Here is a 22,271-nt window from a genome sequence, read left to right on the forward strand (position 1 = left end):
GCAATACACATCATATTACATTCGCATTGCAATGTTATGCTAATTCGTAATCTGTGTTGCAACTATGACTTTCTTTGGAAAGTCAGCAGTTATGTTTTCGTTCAATCAATTATCTGTATTAGGTTCCAGACTATATAACTTTATTATGAGACTTAAAATACACACAGATCACAGATATATTATTTGACCTTGGGAGCTGAAATGTTGCGTCTCTTGTGCCTATAGTTACAATAGCTCACTCAACCTCAAACCGGAACACAATAATAACTGACAATTGTTGTTTGAAATATCTGATGAATGGCAGTGCCTACCCAGGTTTGCACAAAGCTCTTCTACAAAGTGAGTCAATTTTATCTTTTATTTCATAAAAGATAAAAAGAAATAGATACTTTGCGAGGCACCAAATTCAATACGAATAACATTATGTTAAATAGGTAGTCACATATTTTTTTACTTCATAAACAATTTTGGTAAACTTTGTTATATTATTTGTTAAATATTTTTTTTTATATTCGTTTTCGTTGTGTTTTAACGAAATAATCATATATAATAATTCAAAGAGAAATGACACCATGTATAAACAATGTTTATATCATATCATGTTTATATTCATTATTAATAAGTTTTATTTGCGATGCGATGTGTAAATAATATTAGTAAAATACTAATAGTACAGAAGCTGAATGACATTCATTTGTTTCTTTTCTTTTGCCCATAGATTTTTAGGTAACTTAAACGCCTGCGATTACAGCAGAAAACAACAACCAATTTTTGTTGCTAATAACTTTTTAAGTATGTTCATACAAGAGGACAAACTCAGGCCCAAAACTTTCTCCAATTAAATAACGAAAACGAATATAAGAAAGCTAGAGACGTCTCTCTAAAAATATATATTTCATACATAAAAATATTCCAAAGTGAGTAAAATATCGTTTGTGAAAACATATTTTTTGTATGATATAAAATATATATCAATTATTTAACGAATAGAACTTCGATGTGATTCTATTTAACATAATCGATTAACAATTCATGCTGATTAGTGAATTATAATATGATTTCAAACTATTTTAATCTTACTATTTATTACTAATTATTTATTACTTGCTTTTAGTACAATTATTTTGTTTTTGTTTTAATAAAATAGTGAATAAAATCACATTTGACACTCGGAGCCCGATGGCGGCAAACGTCACAAGTTCAATTAACAAAAAAAACTATATAAAAAGAAATATTTTGCTAATAACAGGACCATTGCTTATTTTTAACCAGAATACTATCACTAATTAGCATGAAAATACGCACAGCATATCAATTAATTAAATATAATTAAAATTTAATGTAATTAGTAAAATATAATCTTCTGCTTATATTTAAAATATTTTTACTTTTACTTAAGTTCACGTTTGGTGTGAGTGTGATTTAAATTAAAATAACTATCAAATAAAACCTTATTTTTAAGACACAATCGCAAGCATCGTTTGATGTGAAATGAGGTCACAGTTAAGAAAACAAAATTATAGCATTCGCATTGCAAGTTTATGTTTGTATTTGGCAAAGCACGACGATTAATAAAGACACTTCAGCACAAGTTAGAAAATAGCACGGAACTTATAAAAAATCACATAAAGACTATATTTTACTATATCACATATTCGCCAGCTCTGACGTTGCCATTTTTTTGTAATCATATGCTAACTGGAAAAAATAAATACGTGTGTGTATTCAGTTACCAATATCATGGTCATTTGATTTAGTTCGATAAAGACGAGATGGCCCAGTGGTTACATTAATGATAATTGCGAGTTCAAACCCAGGCAAGCGCCACTGCATTATCATATATGTACTTAATTTGTGTTTGTAATTCATGACGAGTTCATCGTTGAAGGAAAACATTGTGAGGAAGCCTATTTGTGTCTATTTTCAAGCAAATTCAGTCACATGTAAATTTACCAACCCGCATAGGAGCAGCATGGTGCAGTATGCTCCTGACCTACTCCTTAATGGGGAGGATACTGTAACCCCAGCAGTGGGTTACAGACGCTTTCTATATAATTTAATACAGATATAAATAAGACAACATAGAAAACAATTTTAAAATTTTACACATTTAAATAAATGCAAGTAACGAAAAGTATGTGATAAATAACAGTCGCAAGGCACAAAAATCGATTATGAACCAACATTCATTATTTTTCTATACATTAATACATACATTATTTTTTCAATAAATTTTCAAATTAGCATATAATTAATAACCTTAGAATCTGACTATTATTATTATATGCTAAGCAAACTTAAAAAAATAAAATAAGTGAAACATCATTTCGCTAATTACAGGCGTAGAACAACAAGTGGCTACATATTTATATATAATTCGCTATTGGTTTTTTTATTTGTATAACTATGTAATTACATACGCTTGCATATTATAATATATTCAGACAAGGCAACGCACTATATGCAAAGATAAACGTGAATAATTAATGTGTCCTTTTAATCTACATTCAGGGATATTAGTTTTGATCGCAATCGTGCCCTTTTCATTATTCAGCAATGAAAAAGTTAATTTGTATAAAATGAATACCCAGAGTCGAGATGGCCCAGTGGTTAGAACGCGTGCATTTTAACCGATGATTGCGGGTTCAAACCCTGGCAAACAACGTTGATTCATGTGCATAATTTGTCTTTAATGATAACAAATTTCATAGAAATTCTGCCACATGTGTATTCCACCAACCCGAATTGGAACAGCGTGGTGGAATATGTTCCAAACCTTCTCCTCAAAAGGGAGAGGAGGCCTTTAGCCCAGCAGTGGGAATTTACAGGCTGTTGTTTGTTTTTTTTTTTTTAATACCACATTAATTATTCACGTTTACAATGAGGTTATCATGAAGACATATTAAATCTAAACGGTAATATTAACGTTACGTACCCGAAATCTGTGTCCTCGTCTTAAAGGTTGACTGACGATAGCGACCGCGTCTTGATACCCAGACGTACGCATTGCCACGGTGTCTAGGAAACATATATACAATTAAATACGACAAAGAAAATGATAAAAAGTAAGCATATATTCAACACTGTTAATAATAGCGTGGTATTTGAATGAAGACCTACAAGTAATAATCGTATTTCGGGATCTCTTCTCACGAAATGATTACTAGTTCAGTTAGTCGGTTACAAGTTTATGCATATTATTCTATTATTGACAATATGAACGTAATAATGTTTAGGAGCATTTTTCATTCATTTCATTCATTACATCCATTCATTAAAAAGCAACGAACAGTAAATGTAATTAATTGTACCGCACAATATAAAATTAGAAAGAGTTATTAAATGCGTGTATTGAAATAAAATCTATAATTATTCATGTATTGAGTATATATAAAAACGACTCTGTACTTTAATTTCACTTAATTATATAATTGTATATGTATATGTTATTTAATTGTACCTGAACTACATAGCTTGATGTTCTTGCCATGCACGTAGTGGAAAGTGTAGGGCAGGGCGGCTCGTCTGCGCCGCGGCTCAACAGAAACTAGCGTGGCGGTTGATGAACTCATTTCCACGGTTTCGCTTACTTGAGTTTCACATATCTCCTCTGAATCTTTCGACTGTCCCGAGTCGTTGGGAACTGAAATTTTAATTAATTTCATTAATGTATTAACTTCACCAACGCGGTAACAATTATTTTTGTAAAGTTATTTATGCTTACTCGTCTGTGGTAATACAGTGACTGGGTTTCTTGTGACCGCCTGAATCTTGTTAACTGATCCATAAATCTCCATAACCACGTAAACTTTCTGCGTATAGAAAATAAGACCATATTCTCTGTTAAGAAGAACGAAAATCTGTTAGTGAAAAATAATGGTGTAAAACTTACATCAGGAACGCGTTCGAAAGCAGTGTCGAGTAACTCGCAGTTGTAGTAGACGAGTACTCGATTGTCTACAGTTTTCTTCAAACCGACTCGGTCGCCCGCTCGAAGCCATTCGAACGATGGAACCACAACTTTCAGATCTTGCTGGCGGGAACTCGGCTTCGAATAACGCATATATTTACCTATTATGAAAAAAATAAAGATATTAAAGGACAAAAATCTAAAATATTTACCGCATTTCACTGACGACTGCGGCTTAAAGGGTTTAGAACATATAAACCAAACGTTTAATGATTTTTATGTCCAATCAATAATGTTTGAAAAACTGAGCTCTTTATGGCAAGTGCACAACACCGGCCCATAGGCATTGGCGTTTCAGGAAATGTTACCAACATGGGGTACTAAGATGTTATATTCTATACCAAGTATTTTTTTTTATGGTATAGGTTGGCGGACGAGCATATGGGCCACTTGATGGTAAGTGGTCACCACCACCCGTAGTCAATGACGCTGTAAATATTAACTATTCCTTACATCGTCAATGTGCCACCAACCTTGGGCACTAAGATGTTATGTCCCTTGTGCCTGTAGTTACACTGGCTCACTCACCCTTCAAACCGGAAAACAACAATACTGAGTACTGTTTTTTTTGGCGGTAGAATAACTCATGAGTGGGTGGTACCTACCCAAGCGGGCTTGCACAAAGCCCTACCACCAAGTTAAGTATTTGATGATAAGTGGGTGCTTGTTACATACATAAAAGTGACATATCGATTCACTATCAAAATCCCACAATGTTTATATATGTATATTATGCGAAACGTAAAATACACTAACCGTCTATATATGCAGTAAAATGTGGCAGGCAGCCGACTGAGGGGGGCAGACTGCGATTCACGTGCGCATTCAAGATGTTTATATCCGTCACACCCATACGAAAACTGCCCGCAAATCCAAACTTACATTCTACTATTTTAATCTGAAACAATATTATAGAATTTATCTACAAAACTAAACTTTCCTCGTACTATATAATATTGTGTAGTAGTGTAGTAGTACTGGGGTGATGCAGTGCCATCTATCGGCGAGTAATTACAAAGTCTATAATTGTAAATCTTACCTCAAATATCTCTCCAACAGCGAGATGAGCCGAACTGAATACCAAAGCGGTCATGGGATCTGATGTGAGTCTTCTTGCCAAGGAACAATCGTGTGTTAGGCAAATATTATCGCCGCAATATTCAGAAAAACTCCTGTCATAATAGAAATAAGTGTTTTTCATAACAGTTATAGTACGACACAAATTAGATGTAGCATCGGAAAATGCATTGGAATGAAAATAAAACCGATTACTGTCGATTTACACAACCAATAGAAATAGCTTCCTATCGCGCCATTCGACGCTATTCGTCGCTATAGATTCATGCGTCAGAGAAAGCAAGTGCATGTAAATCGACGCGTCAAATTGACGGATATATTAGGTCATATGATATTACAAGTTATTACATTTGTACAAAGACCATATTCGCATGAGAAATAAATATTGATAATTAGGGATGGCGTACTTAATTCGGATGTGATCGGTTTTACGAATTTTGCCGATGCGACATCTAAGTTGTGTCGTACTATACCTACCAAGTAACGTAATTTAAATATTAATAATGATATCGTTACAAATTTGGCCGAAATGATCTCACGTACCAGTAAGGCGGAGGTGGGGTTGCCAGCGCTCTCGAGTGACTGAGTAATGAATTATCAGAGTTCGTACAACCATTATAATTGAACGCTCTTTCCTCATTCTGAAGAATTGTGACCTAGAAATAGAAATTGTATTTAATAAATTTACATTTTATATTTAATTAAAATATTTTCACATCCATAAATCTTTGTCAAATAAGAAATAAAGTCAATACATACCTGTGTACACTGACCATAGAGATCTACAACGGCGTAAATGTTAAGATGTGGGACGTACCAAGCCTTGCCCATGTCCATACCGTCTAAATAATAGTGGAGACTTCGATCTGCGTGCCACATCATACCTGTTGAACATTTTTGGAATAAAATATATTTTTTGTACATTGAAATGAAAAAACATACAGCTATAAAGCTTTCTTTTCCTTATTATTTACTTTACTTCTAAAATCCCAATAACAGTTTCGTGGACTTACAAAACGCTATTTCCTCGCAAATCCATAGCGAATAACACAGGTTATATTTAAACCTTCAACCATGATACCACGTCAATTTTACAGTCAAATGTTTATTTGGCTTTTTTTGTCACATTTGGTATGAAGTATACATATATTTATTCCATATAGATTTTAGTTATAACACTGAACTCCAGCTCATGTCTTCATACTTAATAATCATAATGAAAATTAAGTACTATGATATATTTGTCTTACCCACTCGACTTCCCACAGTAAGCGTGTCAAGATCTAACGGATATCCGCTCCTCACACACTCTCCGTCCTTCATCATGGCCGCCCCACTCAATATATAAGTGTCCCAGTTGAGGTCCGTCGCCGTGCCAGCTAAGCCGTTCGCTTCAAGATCGTCTGGACGAATAGCTGTTACACCTAGAAGTCACTTTATATTTTATCAACAGTTCACTTGTATTTAAACCTTAATACAGAGTGTCTAACACACAGAGGTATTTTTATACTAGCGGCAAGATACGATGGCCGTTTTGACACATTAAAAAAGTGATGTGAAATGTAAATTTATTATCGATATACATAGTATATTAAAATCTTTGTTTTTTTGCAAGAAATTTTATTCAAGTTTTTGTTGCAAGGAGTATCTGATTAAAAAGGTTTAATAATAATAATAAAAAAATAAGTTTAAGTAATATATTCGAACGAAATCAATTTAAATCAAAAATTGGAATTAGAATGAATAACTTTATAAACACATTACATACAAGAAATAAATTGATACAAAAATGAAACCAAAAACACTATATCACATAATATAATAATCATGTATATGATATATTTACATATATGTATGATTATAAACATAATCACATTCGATAAATTTTATGACTAACCGCATGTCACTATTGACAATAAAGAACAACAATTTGCTCCTTTGATGTAATTATTTATTAAATACGAAACTTCATGAGCGGGCAAGCGTCAAAACGGCCATCATAGCGTGCCGCTACTATAAATGACGTAAACATTTTAAAAGCTAATATGTGCGAACTGCTTACCTATCTCTAAGCTGCCGATCCAGCAGTCAACCATGGAGTCTATCCTCAGCTCGAACATATCACACTCTCGTAAAGGCCTTGAACTAAAGAGTACTGCGTCGTTAAACTCAGAATAGACCGCCGCTCTCGACGCGATCAGACGAGTGCGACTAAGTCTCGCATTGCGACCGTGCACGCGATGGAAGCACATCTCCCTGTATAAATTCAAAACATATAATTTAACATTAGACTATTTTATACTGTTAATGTAGATAACCACACTCTTTTCAAAATACATACTTTTATAGACAGACGAAGTCGAGATGGCCCAGTGGTTAGAACGCGTGCATCTTAACCGATGATTGCGGGTACAAACCTAGGCAAGCACCGCTGTTTCATGTGCTTAATTTGTCCTTATAATTCATCTCGTGCTCAGCGGTGAAGGAAAACATCGTGAGGAAACCTGCATGTGACAAATCTCATAGAAATTCTGCCACATGTGTATTCCACCAACCCGCATTGGAACAGCGTGGTGGAATATGTTCCAAACCTTCTCCTCAAAGGGAGAGGAGGCCTTTAGCCCAGCAGTGGGAATTTACAGGCTGTTGTTGTTGTTGTTGTTGTATAGACAGACTCTTGTATCAAAATTATATAATAATTTAAATAAAATAAACAAGCTTACGGATAGATAGTTGCATTGGATTCTGTCGAAAGCGGTGACTCGGGAGAATAAGCCGGAGGTGGAGAGTACGAGTCGACGATAGTCGCCTGCGCTACTCGACCGTATAAATCTACAAACAGTTTTACATTACTTCATCGTAAAACATTATCCAAAGTTTAACTTTGGAGTAGGGTTTGATGGAAGCTCGTCTGGGTAGTTGCCATCCACTCGTCAGATAAACTACTGACAAAATACAATACTTTGAGTTAGTTTCCGGTTCGAAGTGAGAATAAACTAGAATAACTGTAGGCACAAGAGACGTAACATCTTAGCTCCCAATTTTGGTGTCACTGTAATGTAAGGAACAGTTTACATTACCTATAATGCCAATGTCTATGGACACCATCTGGTGACCCATTTCTCTCCTAACTATGAATTAAAAAAAAAAGTAAAATAGACCGAGTGAAGCGTGATTTGCTGACGTTATAGGTCAATCATAAGCCTGAAGATATATGTTAGAGATAATGGTTTTACACGGCCTCATTTATTACAAAAAAAAAAACAAATTGAATATCGTTGGATAAGTTGTCGATGGTGAGATATCAATTGTAAAAATATAAGACAGGAATGTATTTTGTTACACAGCCGACTGATGGAAATATAAAGATTTAATAATCTATCAGTGTGTATTCATTTGTTGAGTGCATGCTTTTGGGACAGAATCAGCGCTGACTGAATTCATAAAACCAACATGTCGGACGACAGTAGTGATCGATTAGTTGCTATCCATTTGAATATGCTACATACACTTATTATGCAATATAAAACTTACCCACGATTCCAAAAACGTGCTCCGGTATATTAAAAGCTGCTGGTCCCTGATCGACTCCGTTTACAAAGAAATGTAGGATACCCATATCTTTCCTCATAACACCCACCGTGTCACCTTCCTGACAAATTAAATAACATAATCAGCTGACTACTTCAATTACCTGTTGACTTCCAGGCAGGATATATTAATATTAATTTAAATAGTTGTATTAACTAACATGACTTTTTTTTTTTAAATGTTGAAAAAGAGTAACTACTGAGTTTATTGCCGGTTCTTATAGGTTGAATCTACTTTCAGAACCGGTGGTAGCTTCACTTAGTTGTTAATTGACGATTCAAAAGTGCTTGTAAAAGCCCACTTGAATAAAGTTTATCTTGATTTTGATTTTTTTTTTTAATGCAGAACGAAAATGTTCATAATCTGCATTACATTATGGGCACAAAACTATGACAAATATAGCGTTAACGATGAAAGGATTAGTTTATACTTTTAGCAAGATCCGTCCGTATAACCATAGTGACCAATTTTCGGCCACAGTTTTCGCCTATTTAAGGGGTTGCTTGTTAGGATGGTTATCATTATTATTATCCTTATTATTGTAAAGTTACATTTAAATACATTCGGTAGTTTCGTAAAAGAGTAACATGCATTCATCCATACAAACATATAATATATAAGTAAGGATTGAGAAAATAACTGTTAAAATTTTCTCTTGAACACAGTGTTCAAATATACCCTCATATAAAAAGTATTACCACTTTCTATGTAGTTTATAATTGTAAAAACAAAAGCATATTCCAAACTAAGTTTGTATATATGTTTAATTATTACTTACCACTAGCCGGTTGAGATTTCTGACATACTGAGGTATGATTATTGTTGCGTCTCTTATAACATCTTCCCCAGTCATTACCCAAGTGCCTGATCTAAAATAATAACATTACTTAGTCAATACTTTATTAGACAAAAAAATAATGCATAGTTAATAAGCCGAACAGCTGAGATGGCCCAGTGGTTAGAACGCGTGCAACTTAACCGATGATTTCGGGTTCAAACCCAGGCAAGCACCGCTGATTCATGTGCTTAATTTGTCTTTATAATTCATCACGTGCTCAGCGGTGAAGGAAAACATCCTGAGGAAACCTGCATGTGACAAATTTCATAGAAATTCTGCCACATGTGTATACCACCAATCCGTATTGCAACAGCGTGGTGGAATATGTTCCAAACCTTCTCCTCAAAGGGAGAGGAGGCCTTTAGCCCAGCAGTGGGAATTTACAGGCTGTTGTTGTTGTATTATAAATTAAATACTAAACGAAAGTTACAAATAATATGAGTTTATTATATAAGTATCACTTACTTGGCGTTGCTCATTTTGAATGGAAATTGTATATCATTTGAAGTGTGCTGCGTGACTCCTATCTCAATGCTTCCGGCCCACTTGGGGATCACGAGATCGAGCCGCACTTGGAACAGCTCATTTGTACGCAGCGTTCTGTTAGTCATCACTACGCCATTGTTGAAGAATTCGAAAGCACTGAAATAATTAAACACATGTAACATGCATTCATTTGTACATGTAATAGTTATTGTTTGTGGTAGCCAATTTTCAACCAGGTCAGTCGCATAAATTCAAATTCTAATCAAACTACTAATACCTATTGTTTGACCTGCAATCATTACAAAGGAGTAAAGTCATATTTATTTTATTAATATTTTTGATTTATTTCTATCTACTTTTTATTATAATTGTAAACAATATACTTGAAAAAGAAAAATTATATAATATTTTATGTTCAGTAATCACAGCTTTGATTACATACAATCTAAGAAGTGATACAAAGCATGAAGTAAATATTAAAAATGTATACTCACTTAGGCCTATGAGCAGTCTTACCATCGTTAATAATAATAACATACGAATCACGCAGCGTATGAAATAAAAGGCTATCTTCATCTATCATCGGTCTGAACCTACCTTAAAACAAAACATTAACAAACTTTACATATAGATATATAGTACGACGCAACTTAGATGTCGCATCGGCAAAATTCGTAAAACCGATCACATCCGAATTGAGTACGCTATCCCAAATTATCAATATTTAATTCTCATGCGAATATGATCTTTACACAAACGTAATAACTTGTAATATCATATGACCTAATATATTCGTCAATTTGACGCGTCGGTTTACATGCACTTGCTTTCTCTGACGCGTGTATCTATAGCGACGAATAGCGTCGAATGGCGCGATAGGGAGCTATTTCTATTGGTTGTGTAAATCGGCAGTAATCGGTTTTAATTTCATTCCATTGCATTTTCCGATGCTACATCTAATTTGTGTCTTAGTATACATTTATTAGTGTTTTAAATTTAGAACATGAAGTTCTTAATTCTAAAATATATTAATTAAACCCATATCACTACTTTTTGTAGTTCCTTGTTATATAAATAGATTTAGGTAAAAAAATCAATACTTACTAGGTGCAGGCAGATCCGGAAGACTTGATACAGTTGGAATGTTGTTGATATTACTATCCATATCTTCGCATGGATCTACGATCGAAACCTATAAATACAAAAATAAATTAGTTAGGATAACACGTACTATTACAATTTAATTCATACTTTTTATTTATTTTTTATTAATATTATTTTATGCACCAAAACAATACAAATCAAAACATATTCTATTCGAGACTTTCGTGAGAACTTTTCACTACCGGTAGAAGCATTAAGAAGTTAGGAAGAAGGAATCGGTAAGAATCTTAGTAGTTATTATATTCCAAAACTCAAGTTACATATGTAATTAACTTAAACATTAAATAACTCTATATTTAACTCCAAAATATGTTTAGACATGTAATTATACGTATAGTTTTAATATAATAAACATATATTCTTAATATGTTGAATTATAACTAGATAATATAAGTTGCATCGTACCTTGACAGTCATTCCATAAAGATCGATGACACCCCACACTTGCTGTTCAACTTTATCAGTTGCAACGCCTTGATCTATACCGTTTATGAAATAATGCAGCTTGCCGTTGGATTTCCTCATCATACCAACTCTATCGCCTTCCTGCGTCAATAATAATACATATGTTTAAATAATTATCAAGCAATGGTTACACATATTTGCTTATTTTTAAGATAATTCAATTAATCATCAACATTCACACTGAGCCTAGATAGAACGCGTGGGTCATAACCGATGATGGTTCAAACCCAGGCAAGCACCGCTGAATATTCATGTGCTTTATTTGTGTCTGTATTTCATCTCGTTCTCAGCGGTGAAGAAAAACATCGTGAGTACAAACTAGATTACAGTATATTTGCACCACAAGTACTAACTACTTCAAAAACATTTCTATCAATTATACGTTTCTCTACAATGACTTTTAGTTGAACAACAATTACAGATAATACTAGTTCTAATTCCGTAGTCCGAGTAGAGCTCATTCGATTGAAGATTGAGCTTATAACCTCATATTTATATTTTTTGCAGCTGTGTCGACAAACCATATGGTATGTATAGTATTTAATTATGTATCATTTTTAGAAATATAAGGAAGATATAGATATTATCCTCCTAAGGTAAATATCTAGCCCCAAGGTCAGGTTGGTGTTGGTGGCTTGTCACGGTAGCATGCGTAAAAACCCGTGACGTCCGCCGAAAGACGGAGAGGGTACCGCTGGTTTTTTAGTGGGTAAACCCGGTAGATATGGGCGCACTCGGCGTCCAGGAAACCGGGGAGAAACACAACACCCCCCCCCCTCCACTTTCCATCACGTGGGGGCAAAGAGTAAAGCGTTTTTCCAGCGAAAAAAAATTGGTGTTGCTATGTTTTGTTGTATTGGATAAAGTTACCCTTAATTCGTCGAGATTGAAGTTGCCATACTCCATACAAGTTCCATGTCCGTTGAGCAGCACCTTGCAACCGGACATCATGATTGTCCCCGAGTCCATGTTCGTCATGGTTGATGGAAATCTTATTGTTGCCGGGTTGTGGGTCGTTACGCCAACCTAGTCACAAGTTTATAAGTACAAAACACATTATTATTATTATTTCAATATTTTATAGAAAAATTACTTAAGTATTTATGAAATAGTAGAAAAATTTTGTTAACATTAATATTTTATTGGGAGTCGTTTCATTGAAAAAAGATTTCTAGAAATATTTAACATCCAATGAGGACGGAAAAAGTTATTGTGAGTTCAATTAATATAAATATATGTAAGTATCTTGGTGGTAGGGCTTTGTGCAAGCCCGTCTGGGTAGGTACCACCCACTCAAAAGTTATTCTACCGCTAAATACTCAGTACTCAGTATTGTTGTGTTCCGGTCTGAAGGGTGAGTGAGCCAGTGTAATTACAGGCACAAGGGACATAACATCTTTGTTCCCAAGGTTGGTGGCACATTGACGATGTAAGGAATAGTTAATATTACTTACAGCGTCATTGTCTATGGGTGATGGTGACCACTTACCATTAGGTGGCCCATATGTTCGTCCGCCAACCTATATCACAAAAAAGTATGTGTGTATGTATGGTATGCTACCTCTATGCTTCCACTCCATTTGTCTACGAGTCTGTCTATACGTATTTCAAAGAGCTCATTATCATACAGCGGCCGGTGTGTCATCACAACCCCATTATTGTAGTCGTCTAAGGGCCGAGCCCTTTCCGCAGACCTGAAACATCAACAATTATTTACACGTTCTCATATTGAAATTGATTTACCTTCAACATAACATCATAATAAAAATACTGTATTCAATTTTTAGTTTAAAACAATATAGGGTTTTGTTCTTACTTGTTGTTTGCTGAAAGCTTCACTAATATCCCGCATCTTGGATGGAATCGCAGGCGATCATGAGCAACTGTGATAAAGAACGGTCAATATTAAAATATTTATACTTAATATTAGAAGACGAAGAAAATAAACCGAGATGGCCTAGTGGTTAGAACGTGTGTATCTAAACCGATGTTAGCGGGTTCAAACCCAGGTAAGCACCACTGACCTTTCACATGCTTAATTTGTCACCGACTTCGGCGATGAAGACACATCGTGAGGAAACCTGCCTGGAAACCTGTGAGGAACCTAATTTCATAGAAATTCTGCCACATGTGTATTCCACTAACCCATCGAATATTTCCAAACATTCTCCTCGAGAGGAGAGGAGACCTTGGCCCAGCATGGGAAATTTATAGGCTGTTGTTATTGTTGTTCTTGTTGTTAAAAAACCCTACAGCATGAAAACTCACCCATAGCACAAGACACATCCGTCGGCATCGAGATGTAAACTTCATTATGGTCTTTGGGGTATGACGACTCCGGCACAACGGCGTCTTCACTCGATGTTAAAGTATCGTCATTGTTAGGGTCCTCTTCTATCTATTAGATTACAAACATAATATTAGATTACAACATCTACTGAGTTCAAAGATATAAATAAGAGTTACGATTCTTTCTCGACAATTAATTAAAATATAGACTTTACAAATATATTTATCGATAAGTGTAGAAGAAAGAAAAACATTATACACTAGATGAAAACCTGACTCCGATTTATTATTGTGGATAGATTTCGATCAGGTGTATTATAGACCTGCACGAAATAATTTATATAAAGACTATAGAATTGGAGTTTATATTTATGAACGCATGAATCTTTTACAAGAATCGAGATACTAGTCCGATATAAGACAATATGGATTATTATATTGGTGTTGGAAGAGATTTAAATTGAATGTTATAAGTATAGGCTATACAATTTAATGCTACGGCCCCAACTAGCGCGGAGGTAACCTTTATGGGGTATATTACGATCATGGCATAATTTGTTCCAAAATAAACTCTTGATTGAACACGCGACGACATGACTTTCCAAACACCTGACGAATCAACAAACTGTAGTTTGTAACTTTAAATGAATTTCCGAACATTTTAAAGTTACTGAATCACTACATTATAAATGTAACAATGATTTAAGCTGTACGCTGTTTCAATGAGACGCTAATACGATTGTTTTTATGTAAGGATTAATCTAATTCAATTAAATAGAAAATGCAAACATCGTTCATGCAATAGAAATAAAAACTTCAATAAATATTTTATATTGCGATCTGAGAAAATCGTCGAAATTATGAAATTCATAAAGTTTTGAGTTTGTCAATAAATTGGCGTCGATATGCAGTGCCCACGCTTATTATAAACAATAATTATTAAATTTTTGCAGATTCCAGTCAAAATGATCGCGATTTTTATTCAACTGCTCATTCCTTTTGTCTTCTACAGTTAGGCTGTAAAGTGTTAGCCATGGTCTATTTCTTAAGGTTATATGTGCACATTTTTAAGGAAATCAGAGAGAGAAAATTGTCAGTAACAGTGCTCTTCAAGCTAACTTATATGAAAATTGTATATACCCAAAATGTCTTTAAAAATTGCAATACATTTCTGTGTAGATAGACATAATTCTTTTATCAATAAAACAACAAGTAAGTAGATTAAATTTTGATAAAAATATAAGAAAAGGTGAGTGTCACATGGTATAATAATATATTAGTGCGAGCGAACATATAACTTAACATTTACTGCATGTAATATATAAAATAACATACCTGATCCAAACTATTTTCCATGATAGTACGCATGCCATTTGTATGAATTATGGACACCTGAACGCATTGTCCATATAAATCAATTACAGCAAACAGCCTTGATGGCAGATCTCTCGCTGCTATGCCTAAACATCTACCATTAACGTAGAATGTCAATTCGCCCTATTAATAAAAAATAATTACATCAATATTTATTTCATTAAAAATTAACAGTATAATATGCATATACTTATATCATTTATTAACATATAAATATTTCAATAATATAACTTGCCTTACAAGATCTCATAACACCAAGAGTATCTCCTTCTTGGAGAGTATCCAACTCCGGCCCATACGAATTTATTAAGGTCACACCATCCTTCACTATTGAGTTTCCTGACATAATCTAAAAGGACAAAATTAATTATGAGTTTTTCTATATATAGTGGCGACATATAATTGGAATCAGTCAGTGTAAAATTAATAGCGATGTTATTGCATAAATCATAGAAACCTAATATATGTATATCGACAGTATAATCGATATGTAGGGTTAAATATAAGTATCTTTTGAAGAATCTGAAATTCTTGAATCTCTTTTCGTTATTGCTATTAGCTTATAAGTGATATACTTCATAAAACACACACACGACATTGTTGCATACAAGCAAATATATACTAAAGTCAAACAGAAGCAATGTTTACATCGAAGTTATTAACTTATACTTAAACTATTAACATATGAGATTTCCAGTTGATTTCAGATTTCCTATTAACCTATGAGAGTTCCAGAGTCCACACACATGGACCGCTAGTATGGAAATTTCGATATGATCAATAAAAGAAGATTGACATTATCGTGACGGAAATGCGGAAATCTGGATTTACAATATTAATTACACTTCCACATCATTGCCAAAATAAGGTATCAGTCAGCAGACCATAGTTCTTAAATTTAATTTTAAAATTAGTTGAATTTGTTTATTTTTTGGTCTTCCGAATTTAGCTGACGTAACTAGATACAAAACAAATACAATCCGAAGTATAAAAAACATGAAATTAAAAAGAAATTACAAAATAGAGATACGAATATAAAATACTAGTGATTTAAGTAAAAAACTGTATAGACCCGGACTCGCCATATGGTCTAATAATACTTTAACGTTATTTGCAAAGCATATCATATTGTCTACAAAATATGATCTCGTTCTACTGTATATTTACCAACTAATTTGTATATCTATGAATTCATCTAACTTTCAAAAAATACTTCAATATTTTTCCAGTTTCATTTGGGTAACTGCAATACGTTGTGACAAAGGCTAAACGTTCGTTTTTAGAATCTGATGAGAAGTGGCTCTAACGAGCCTCCCTTAACTTTGCTTCGACCGCCTACGGACATAATTATAACTGCAGTCTTTGTTTGTATTTTTGCGTGGGTATGCGAATCGTTAGTCTAATTAGAGTTGAATATTTATACTGTTATTATAGTTTCGGCTACACTAACGCTCATGTGAGCTGTTTGTTATTGAACCGAATGTTAATACTAGATTCAAGGCGTGGGACTGACTCCGACCCCGGGCATTTTTTCAACCTGGAAAGACAGTCAGCATTTGTTTGACAGACGTATTTGTTTTAATTTAACCACTAAACTCTTGTGTGTCTACTGTAGTAACAACGTTAATTTCAATCAAAAACATATGCCAGTAATTGGCTAGTAATTAATACAGATCTGTTGTAAAGCCTTATAATCTCAAACGAAATAATTAATTCATCATTTTCGGCTCATCTTATCTGGATGATCGGGTTTTATTTATTCTATACTCAATTTATTTAACTAGTGTACTCTGTTTAATTCCAAAACATTATATCTTATATAACAGATATAATCTCAATTATTCTCTTTTTATACCCAAAACTTTATTAAGTTTATTTTTAAGTAAATTTGCATTTATATTATCTGTTAATTATGTATAATGGGTTAAACTTAATTAGTTGTTTTTAAATACGGGTTTCATATTAAATTCACGTGTTTAAACTAATAAAAACTATACAATTTTTTGTCTAGAATGTCTGATGTAAAGAATAATAGGATTTAATAAATAAAGTGGGATGTCTTCATTACCGGCAATTTACCTACACACAACGGCGGACGTGTTTCGCTGTCATGCACATATTGTTATGTCTAGAATCACAATATTCGTTGCGCTCGGTTCATCTGCCTTGTTTTATTATAATCTGGCATAATTGTTTTCCAAAAGTAAGTTACTTTTATTAGAGATTTTGTTTCTCAGTTCCCAATAGATATATAGATAGATAACCTTATTCCTTAACATTAAACTTATTTTGGGGTAGTGGCTAATATTCTGTGTCAAATCATAACAAAAATAATGCCATATGCCGTAATATTTAAATGCCAACACCTGGCATGACGGATTGCAAGTGCGTCATTGCCCGCCCCACTTAGTGGCATATGTATCAAACATTGTATAAAACAATTAACAATGAATTCAAGGTGTATTTGTTTAACATATTGCGATAAACTAAGAATAAATAGATGGAATAAATATATATGTATATTTTTTAACAAAATGAGTCTAGTTGGTGGTAGTACTTTATGCCCGTCTGGATAGGTACCACATCACAATTTCTACCTCCAACCAGCATGACTTAATACTTTTGTTTGTTCCGGTGAGTAAGCCAACGAGCAAACAGGGGATAGGGAACAACGGCCTAGTTTGCATGGTTGGTGATACATTGGGTATTTATGGGACAGATTTGTGTCAATATCAATGAGATGGAGACTAGTATGCATACCTATTTTCGAAAGAGTCTATCGATAGACTATCCTCTCACTTACTAGCAACTGACTGATACCAACTTTACTTTTTTGGAATCATTTTATGTGACATTATGTGTGAAACAAAAAGAGAAATGTTTCTTGTTATACAACAAACAGTGTTAGATAAATTAATTGTTGCCAAAATACTGCTCATATAATAATACCAAATAATAGCAACATAACCTAAAACAAATCACAAGGTATTTCTAATAATTACATCAATATTATTAAATAAAAGGATAGTAATACTTGTAAACGTCTTAGTGCCGGACAAAGACCTATCGACCTAAGATTTTTGAGAAGTTAACCTAACTTACACATATGGAAGATTTTCATTCGACTTAGAAGTATTAATTCATAATGTTTTTCTTTACTAATCAGCAGGATGAGGATTAATTATAAACACAATAAACTCATGACATTCAAAAGTGCTTGTGGATAACTGATTTCTTTTTGATATTCAATTCTCAGTAGTTGGAGTCTGTATGTTTGTTTAGATTCCGGTGGCTTAAAAGCCAGTAAAAATATTGAACTTTTGCATGAGCCTTCACAATTGTCACTGGATTTTCCAGCCTTTTGGGTTCTACAAACAATAGACTACATTTGCATACACAGACACACACAGATACGCACTTGTACACTTTAATATGTGTAATAATGTACTATAACAGGCAACTTATCACCCTTGAGAAACGCTACATACCCTGAATCAATTAGGAGTACTTGCTTACAAATGGTAACAGTTGTTAAAAATGGATTTGGACCAATAAATTATTTTTACTTTTGTTTTCACTTTTTCACAAGTCTTTAGTTGTCATTTAGTTATTAACATTATGCAAGCAAAAGAGAAATGTGCAAAAATATTATTACCCATGCTGTATTCCGCAACTTGGTAGCTGTTGCAGGTAATTCCATATACTCAGGATCTAGAGTTGTTACACCAATTTCTAGGCTACCGTTCCACACATTCACCTTCAAAAGATATAATGTACAAATAATTAGTACTTTTAATGTATATTATTTAAAAATGTAACACAAAATATAGGATTCACTAGATAGTTACAAAATATTATTAGGTAATACTATCACTAAACAATACTAATATTTTTATATATTAGTATTGCTCTACTTTAACATTTTTTTACTGTGGTTTTATATTAATAACCAAGATCAGCCAATGTTAACAAGTAATTATATAAAATTTAAGGTAGTATATGCATGTATGATTAGTAAAACAATGTTTAACAAATTCTTGAAAGGTATTCTTACATTATTATAAGCTATATCTAATGTATTCTTATAAAAACAAAACAACACGATATATTTGGGATTAATGTAAATATATGCTCGACTATAAAATATAAAATTTAACCTACCTTTCTGTCAATGCACACTTCAAATATAACATCATCTAAGATCGGTTCCGCACTTAATATCAAGCCATGATTAAATTCTACAAAATTTCTAACAGCCGTCGTATTGTCGTGTAAAAGAGTCACTCTGTCACCACATCGTCTATGAAACCTCATTTTACTTCCACATAAAATTCTTTCTACATATGGATAAAATAAATTACAACAAATTTGCGTATTTTAAACACTTGCTCAGTCATTTTTAAAACTACGCCAATTGCGTCTAAAATAATGCAATTGTCAGCACCCATTTTGTATTGATTAAAATAAATAAGTAGAAAAATGTTGGAGTTTAAAAGACATTGGAAAACAAAAACTAAACTTCCAATAATGCACCATTGTGATTTGAAAAAAGTAATATAATAAATGTCGCGAAATAATCACAGTAGAATTTATAAAAAAAGGAAGACGAATAAAATCGTTAAATTTTATAGACAGTATTGATCCACTAAACTGTAAAGTAAGTGGGTGAGAACGGGAACTGAGAGGTGTCAGGTGCAGTGTTGCCGGTGTCCGTGCAAAATTTCCTTGCATAAAATAGCGCCATATTGTAATAATAAATTGAAATATTCTTGTAGATTGTTTTTTTTTTTACTATTACTATAATAATTCTAATTTAAAAAATTGAAAAGTAATACATGATATTTAATTAACTTTTTTTTCAAACTTTGATAGTAGCTAAGTAAATTCAAAATATTTTTCAATTCCACTTTTCTCAAATCCTCAAACAAAATATTATCCTCTTTTATTTTTCACATAAATTTGCACCCAAAAGCTCCTCTACATTCGAACTCCTGTATATTCATCGCGTCACAATTCACCTAGCCGCTCGCCTAGTCATTAGTCTCACAGTACAAATCAGTACGAATGCTAAAAATAGGATATACCGAAATCTCGGGATATAATATAATTTGTATTTGGTAGTGGATTACTGGATTAATGTATGTGCTCTTTTTAAGGAATCTAATCTTTATTTTATGGTTCTATAGTGTGGTCTGAGGATCATCTTTCCGAATTAAGTGAAAACTCTATTCTGGTAAATTCAGTGCTTAAACTTGTTTTTTTTTGCTAGCAATTGAAACGAGGATATATTTTGTATCAAATTATATATAAAGACTAAGGCTCTTATATATGTTATTTACGAATAATAAAAATATATAATTATATTTAAGTCACTCGTAGTAATTTTTTGCATTCTATTCACTGAAATTTTTGGCGCCCATCGTCTTCTTTGATAACTAGCAGACTCGGCCAGGCGTAGCTGTTGCTACGTTATGCTTTGAAATGTTTTGTTTAATATATTATAACAGTAAATTAGTTTGAATGTTCTCTGACCATAAATGGTACAAATTTCAAGTCATAATTGAAATTAATCCATTTTTGGCAAACGCGCTTTAAAAACAACAATTAACTGTTTACAGTTAAAGATCAACTTAAACATTTGAAGACTATTTTAGACGGATATATACACATTAGTTTGGTTAGCAGATTTTATGTGTTTTTATAAATATGAGTCCAGCGGACACAATGCCCAATGATTGTGTTCAGCGTGGTATATTTCCTGACCTGATGAAACATAGTAAAGTCATTCCAATATTTAAATCTGGTAGCCTTCAGATCCTAATAACTATAGGCCTATCTCAATATTACCTACCCTCAGCAAAATATTTGAAAAAAATATTTTAAATCAATTATTAGCATATTTCAATAGACACAATCTGCTTCACAGAAAACAACTTGGATTCATGAGGGGTCGCTCGACTACCGACGCAGGTATCGAACTTATAAAAAATATCTATGAGGCCTGGGAGGGGTCGCAGGATGCCTTGGGGATTTTCTGCGACTTATCCAAAGCCTTTGATTGTGTTCAGCATGAAACTCTGGTCAGGAAACTATATCACTACGGAATTAGAGAATGTGCACTCGACCTTCTGACTTCCTATCTTAACAATAGAATTCAGAGGGTTGACGTTAAAAGGACAAGGTCTCCTGGGGTCTCAGTTGGTATGGGGGTTCCACAAGGATCAATTCTTGGACCTTTTCTATTCCTCATATACATAAATGACTTGCCCTTTCTTGTTGGGAACAAACATGATATAGTATTGTTTGCTGATGATACATCTTTGGTTTTTAAAATTAATAGGAAACAGGTTCAGTATGACGATGTAAACAATGCTATGTCCGATATAGTACATTGGTTTAGCGTAAATAATCTTAGACTGAATAATAAAAAAACTAAAATTGTAAAATTTAGCACACCAAATGTGCAAAATGTAAAACCCGATGTACTTATCAATGGGGAATCGATGGATCCAGTTGAAACAACTGAATTTCTTGGCCTTACTCTTGATGCCAAGTTACAGTGGCTCCCCCACATAAACGGATTGGCGGGTAGACTGAGTTCTGCGGCATTTGCGGTCAAAAAAATTAGATTACTTACTGATGTTGATACGGCTCGACTAGTATATTTTAGTTACTTTCATAGTATAATGTCCTACGGTATTATGCTTTGGGGTAACGCAGCCGCTATCCAAACTATATTTGTGCTGCAAAAGAGGGCTATTCGCGCAATCTATAACCTAGGAGCCAAGGAATCATTAAGGCATAGATTTAAAGAAATTAAGATATTGACTGTTGCTTCTCAATACATATTTTGTAATGTTTTGTATGTACGGAAAAATATTAATGTTTTTATGAGAAAATGTGATTCTCATAACATTGGTACAAGGAACAAACACAATCTTGTTACTCCTGTTACTCGACTGCATAGAGTCAGTAACTCTTTTGTGGGGCAATGTATACGCTTCTACAACAGGATCC

General features: G+C 33.5%; 1 protein-coding gene across 1 annotated transcript in view; it reads right to left on the minus strand.

Annotated features, from left to right (window-relative positions):
• The window catches only part of LOC124542875 (neuralized-like protein 4), a 29,425-nt gene extending 9,494 nt beyond the window's left edge, over positions 1-19,931 (minus strand). The window contains exons 1-25 of the mRNA XM_047120763.1: positions 19,416-19,931; positions 18,910-19,011; positions 15,490-15,603; positions 15,216-15,377; positions 13,860-13,989; positions 13,408-13,474; positions 13,153-13,285; positions 12,462-12,617; positions 11,532-11,672; positions 11,067-11,154; positions 10,457-10,559; positions 9,942-10,118; positions 9,417-9,507; positions 8,582-8,699; positions 7,771-7,879; positions 7,110-7,303; positions 6,298-6,471; positions 5,807-5,931; positions 5,591-5,703; positions 5,010-5,142; positions 4,727-4,868; positions 3,893-4,071; positions 3,725-3,812; positions 3,461-3,643; positions 2,936-3,018 (exon numbers count right to left, since the gene is read on the minus strand). Of these exons, the coding sequence (XP_046976719.1) occupies positions 2,936-3,018; positions 3,461-3,643; positions 3,725-3,812; positions 3,893-4,071; positions 4,727-4,868; positions 5,010-5,142; positions 5,591-5,703; positions 5,807-5,931; positions 6,298-6,471; positions 7,110-7,303; positions 7,771-7,879; positions 8,582-8,699; positions 9,417-9,507; positions 9,942-10,118; positions 10,457-10,559; positions 11,067-11,154; positions 11,532-11,672; positions 12,462-12,617; positions 13,153-13,285; positions 13,408-13,474; positions 13,860-13,989; positions 15,216-15,377; positions 15,490-15,603; positions 18,910-19,011; positions 19,416-19,568 (3,258 nt within the window). The 5' untranslated portion in view covers positions 19,569-19,931. The remainder of the gene's footprint in view (positions 1-2,935; positions 3,019-3,460; positions 3,644-3,724; positions 3,813-3,892; positions 4,072-4,726; positions 4,869-5,009; positions 5,143-5,590; positions 5,704-5,806; positions 5,932-6,297; positions 6,472-7,109; positions 7,304-7,770; positions 7,880-8,581; positions 8,700-9,416; positions 9,508-9,941; positions 10,119-10,456; positions 10,560-11,066; positions 11,155-11,531; positions 11,673-12,461; positions 12,618-13,152; positions 13,286-13,407; positions 13,475-13,859; positions 13,990-15,215; positions 15,378-15,489; positions 15,604-18,909; positions 19,012-19,415) is intronic.
• Positions 19,932-22,271: the final 2,340 nt, after the last annotated feature.

The sequence above is a fragment of the Vanessa cardui genome, chromosome Z, assembly GCF_905220365.1.
Source record: "Vanessa cardui chromosome Z, ilVanCard2.1, whole genome shotgun sequence".
NCBI lineage: Eukaryota > Metazoa > Arthropoda > Insecta > Lepidoptera > Nymphalidae > Vanessa > Vanessa cardui.